Here is a 5,807-nt window from a genome sequence, read left to right on the forward strand (position 1 = left end):
TCCACTCCCTCCATTGATCTCCATGGTCCCACCCACACTCCACCCCAGTCCATTGATCTCCATGGTCACACCCACACTCCACGTCCCTCCATTGTTCTCCATGCTCCCTCACACACTTCACCCCCCTCCATTGATCTCCATTGTCCCTCCCACCCTCCACCCCCCTCCATTGATCTCCATGGTCCCTCCCACACTCCACCCCCCCTCCATTGATCTCCATGGTCTCTCCCATCCTCCACCGTCCTTTATTAAGATCACCTCTTCACCCTGCCCCCACCCTCTGCACTCACTGAGTGATGTCATCAGCTTGGTCCCTGTGACCTCACATAAGGGGTTCCCTACTGTTGCCATGGAACCCAATGTATACTTTAGCAACCAGCAGCAGGACCAGGCCACCCTGAGCAAGAGCAGCCCAGTCCTTGGTGGTCGTGTGTACGGGCAGCGGGGTCTCTGAGCAGCAGAATCCAGATCAGGATAGCCCGGAAGTGGTGGAGCCAGCAGCTGTGCGGAACACAGGTGAGCAGTAGCCTATCAGTCCCTCTGGGCTCCCATCTCTCCTTCCTCAACCTTCGTCTCCACCACCATCCCTGTCCCCAGTCACCCTCTCCACCCCAGAACCCGGCTTTACCCAGTTATCCGCTGATCTGGTGGATTGCTGATCCCCTTAACCATGGTCTCCCCCAACCTTCCACCTATTAGGAAACCTCACGAGGAGGATCGGAGCCGCATGGCGCTGTCTCTGGCTGTAAGGCGCCTCCAGAAGGAGCTCCTCGACCTTTCTCGAGACCCCCCAAAGCTCTGCTCCGTAGGTCCCGTGGAAGGCGACATGTTCCACTGGAAGGGATATATAATAGGGCCCAAGGACAGCCCCTACCAGGGAGGAGCCTTCTTCCTCACTATCCGATTCCCGTGGGAGTACCCCTTCAAACCACCCAAGGTCCTATTTAAAACCCAAATTTACCATCCCAGCATAAATCAGAAAGGATGTGTGGGTCTGGCCATCCTTAATTCCCAGTGGTCACCAGCACACACAGTTTCCAAAATATTGCTGTCAATCAGCTCCATGCTGTGTGATCCCAGCCCACATAATATCCTGGTTCCAGAAATTTGGAAGACGTACATCAATGATAAGCCAAAGTATGATGCCATGGCTCGAGCATGGACGAAGAAATACGCCATGTAATTTAAAAGTAAATAATACCAACACCTTAATAAAATAGTTGGAACTTCAATTGGTTGTCTTTTGACTGCTATCTGTGAAGAGACATTTCTCCATCTTTCTAGGTACAGATGTGCACCTTCCACATCAGGATGTGTGTAGAGGGGATGGAGGGAGGCATGGGAGTGGGGCAGGGTTGGGGAGATGGTTGAGTGTGAGACAGATAAGTTTTAATCTCCATTTTATTAAAAGATTACTGACTTAGGATTGGGAAAGCAAAGACAAGGGGGTTCGTCTTTAGGATGCGAAGGGCAGCTCTGCTTATCAGTGGGATAATTTTTAATGAGGAGTCCTTTAGAACTGACAATGCTGAGGAAAAACTGAATAAATATTACAAAGCTAATTAGGCATCTATTTTATTCTGAAGAACCTGTGTCTTCAGGTGTTTTGTTTTTGACCAAGATCAATATTAACCCATATCATCAATTTTGAAGCCTAAATTTAACTGGCCAATAATTAAGTGGATTAGGAGTTGTTACAAAATAAATTATGTGTTTTGTTCCCAGACTTCACCAACTCCCTAAAAATCAACCCTCAATCCTTTTACCACTTTGCCTCTCCCACACTCTGGGTTGTACTCCACTTTTCAGGACATACTTACATCAACGTAAGAACATTCAACCTGTAGAGGATTTTTATAAAAACTTATTTGAGCCAAACAGAGGATATGTCTGGAAGCAAGATCTGAAAAAAATACTTTGCATAATGACAGTCAGAAGATTCTTTTATACATTTTAAATTAATGAGGGAACATAAGGAAGATTACCTGAAGGTGGGAGAAAGCAAAATGGGGAGTGGATTACAGGATAGTTCTCAAGATCATGTGCGCTCTTGAGGGTGGGAACCCATATTTAAAAGGTGTGTTAACCTAGATGCACATGAACAATGGACAAGGTTTGCTTAAGACGGACACAAACCTTTTACTAAAAAGGTTATATGCCTGGGATGTGATAACCCACCATGACCTGCCCGGTTAGGATCTATGATCAGATCACCCTGTGAGATTATTTTCCTTAGAACCCCGTTGTGAGTCCACACCTATTAGCTCTAATTTGTCTTATTTTCTCAAGAGCTCTGTGGGGTCTGAGATCTCACAGAGCTTTCAACCCTACATTTCAGCCAGTCACAGTTTGTGGAGGCTGCTGAATGACACAGATTCTGGTTAGAGACACAGCTTTACTCAGGGCCCAGAAGACAGCATGACTTTCACTGACACCAGTTCCCCTGGCCCCAAGACCCAAGGTAGAGATGGAGAGCAGACCACGTGGGTGCTGAACACAGAGTGTGTTTGTCACAATTGAGGGACCATGAGCTTAAGAACTCCCAGTCTTTGAAATGAGAATTCTAGCAAACCTGACCAACTTTCCCCAAGGAACGATTCTATCTTTAACCTCTTCAGGAAACAAATCTATCCCCTGACCTGGAGGGAGCTCTGTCTTCCAAGGTTGTTTGCAATACAAACATCCTTGAAACTGATAGTCCAGGACACATGCTGACACAAGATGTACAGAACTGCACCTCAAACAGTCTTAACTGCATGGATCTCTCTGGTTGTAAAGGAAAAAATTAATTCCATGGGAATGCTTGTGTAGAATGAAAAAAATCTAATTTTCACTTTAGAATTTGTATATTCAAGAATGTCTAATCAGTGTAATAAGCAGATTACCACCAACAGTATCTTTAAAAACACTTTAGCCAGGCCGGGCATGGTTCAGTGGTTGAGCATTGACCTAGGATCCGGGGCACTGAGGTTCGATTCCTGGTCAGGGCATGTGTCTGGGTTGCGGGCTTAATCCCCGGTTGTGGGTGAGCAGGAGGCAGCCGATCAATGATAACTCTCTCATCATTGATGTTTCTATCTGTCTCTCTCCCTCTCCCTTCCTGTCTCTGAGGTCAATAAAGATATATTTAAAAATATATATTTAAAAAAAATTTTTTAAATAAAAAAAATAAAAACACTTTATAATCTACTTCTTTTAAAGGGTGGAAAGAGGTTATAATTATAAGAAAAAAACATAAAAACATCAGTTACTTAAGTTTATTTAATATTTATCAAAATAAGTGTGTAAATACATAGAAAATTTTTGTTTCTGCACCAAAGGTCTAACCCTTCAAATATAAAATTTTCTTTTACCTATACATTCAGGTAGTGCTTCCAAATAGGATTTTTCTATATCTAACTATTCAATAGAGTAGCCACTGACCAATGAAGCTATTGATGTGACCAGGCAACTGAATTTTTTTTTGGTCCAATTTTAATTAACTTTAAATTAAAATATTAAGTAAATTGATTACACTGAAATACCATGTAGGACCAGTGGCTACTGCATCATATAATTAGGACTTAAAATAGGACATATATATGTTTCATTTTAGTGTAATTCAGGGCATCAATAATGTAGCTGATGATGTACCAGAGCTGGAAGAATTTATCATGGGACTTACCAGGACTGAGCTGAGACCGAAAAAGCAGAGAGAATGTGGAGTGAAGATAGTGGGAGACTCCTACAAGATTAAGTGGTACTTTAGCTATTGTGCAAGCAAGTGAGGATTTTGATAACATGGGAATATTTTTTCCTTTATATTTTTTCCCAACGTAATGACTGATTTGATATTTTATGTTCAAAGGCAATGTGGCAAAAGCATGGGTGTTTGATCCTAAGCTCAACAAGTAACTAGTTGTGTAACCCTAAACAAATTAGTTCACAGCATGAACTTTAATTTCTTTAAGTACTAAATGAGAATATTATCTATATTTTAAAATATGATTTATTAAAAACACCTAACCTGCAACATTAAATATATATTCAATAATGGGAGTTGTCTTAATTATTTCTCTTCATTGTATGTATTCTTTTCAGATGAACTTGCACTGAGCTGCCTGCAAGATTGTTTAACTGGGGAAATCTATAGTTCTGATATGTCTAGGATTGCTGAGGGAGAAGGCAGAGGCTGCCAGAATCTGTAAATTAAATTGGTAAGGGGATTCATGAAAGTGTGCATTGATAAGGACGACACACAAAGTATTGCCCCCTAAAACACTTTTTGGAAGACACACAACTTTTAGAGTACAAGAAAGCAAATTTGAAGGCTGGTTTAAAATGCAGATTTCTGAGTCCCACCTCTAGAAAGGCCCAGTATTCTGCACTTACAATAATCAAAAATGATATATAAACAGGTTGAAAATGAGCACACCCTGATAGACAGTGGATATCACTGCATGGCTTATTCAGTTGTTACCAGTTTAAAAATAAGGTGAGGATCTGTATTAATGAAGAAAGCCACAATTTAATATATTTTGACTTAGTTATCAGCATACCTCTTATATTTTTTAACTAAAAATAATTTGATTGACTTTACAAGCAATGCTCAAATCAATTTATGGTTTTAGATGTGGCTCAAATACTTTATAGCTTTGCAAATAAGAGAATCTGAACTATTCAATCTTGTTACAAATTGCATAAAAGACCGTAATAAAGTGTGTCTTTGGATTCATCAAATGATTAGTGCAATTATTGTTTAAATGATTTTGAATATTTCTGGGTGAGCTCTTGAAGGGAATATGATTTTCCTCTTAAAATATCTGAGTTATCTTTATCTGTCACCAATTAGTATAGAAAGTAGCATTTTTAAAAAATTTTTTTATTCTATTATTATTATTTTTCACAAAATATGTGAACATGTTATTCAATTCTGTTTGGGAGTTCTCCACAAGATTGTTCCAAGACTTGACACTGTGGATTATATTACATTTTTATAAAATTTAAGGTTTCTTTTCTTTTTTTAAAAAAAAATTCTCACCCGAGGATATTTTTTCCATTCCTTTTCAGAGAGAGTGGAAGGGAGAGAGAGAAACATCAATGTAAGAGAGACACATCGATTGGTTGCCTCCTCTGCATATACCCTAACTAGGGCCAGGGACTGAGCCTGCAAATGAGGTATGTACCCTTGACCTGAATAAAATCCGAGACCCTTCAGTCCGAGGGCAGATATTCTAACCACTGAGTGAAACTGGCTAAGGCAAGCACATCTTTTTTGATAAGCTTTTTGTAAAGTGTTAATACATGTCTTTCCTATTCTTATTCAGCTGGAGATACCAAAAGCCACCTAATTCTGGCATAAAGATGGGTAGGAGCTGTGGTGGTAGTTAATTATACCTGAGTTAAATTGTGAGGAATGAGTAAGATTTCATTAAGTGGATAAGGGACAGAAAGAGCATCATGGATGAAAGAGACACACACAAAGGTACAAAAGAATAAGAAAATATATTGTGTCTTTTTATTCACATTCAATATGACTATACCACAAGTTATTGGAGAGGTAGGTAGAGGGTTAACTGTGGATGGTCTGATATGCCATGTTAAAGACAAGTTTAAACTTGATCTTGTGAGAAAGAAAAATTAAATAATATGAACCTGGATGTGACAGAGTCAGATTGGCATGTTAGAAAAATCATTCTGTGGACAGAATGGAAAATGGAATGCAAGAGTCAGGTTAAATACAGAGACCAGGTGGGAAGGTTTGTTGAGGCTCCACATAAGAGATGATTAGGGTCTGAATGAAAAGAGTGTGAATAAAGGTGCAGAAG

General features: G+C 40.1%; 1 protein-coding gene across 1 annotated transcript; it reads left to right on the forward strand.

The window, feature by feature from the left end:
- Nucleotides 1–727: 727 nt before the first annotated feature.
- Nucleotides 728–1,183, forward strand: LOC107542505 (ubiquitin-conjugating enzyme E2 D4-like). Its single transcript, XM_016219826.2, has one exon. The coding sequence runs from the start codon at nt 728–730 to the stop codon at nt 1,181–1,183; it is 456 nt and encodes a 151-aa protein (XP_016075312.2).
- The last annotated feature ends 4,624 nt before the right edge of the window (nt 1,184–5,807 follow it).

This window comes from Miniopterus natalensis, chromosome X, assembly GCF_054644295.1.
Source record: "Miniopterus natalensis isolate mMinNat1 chromosome X, mMinNat1.hap1, whole genome shotgun sequence".
NCBI lineage: Eukaryota > Metazoa > Chordata > Mammalia > Chiroptera > Miniopteridae > Miniopterus > Miniopterus natalensis.

Bases quoted from the DNA above. Each gene is read 5' to 3' on its own strand.
- LOC107542505 (XM_016219826.2), top strand. From the start codon at position 728: ATGGCGCTGTCTCTGGCTGTAAGGCGCCTCCAGAAGGAGCTCCTCGAC.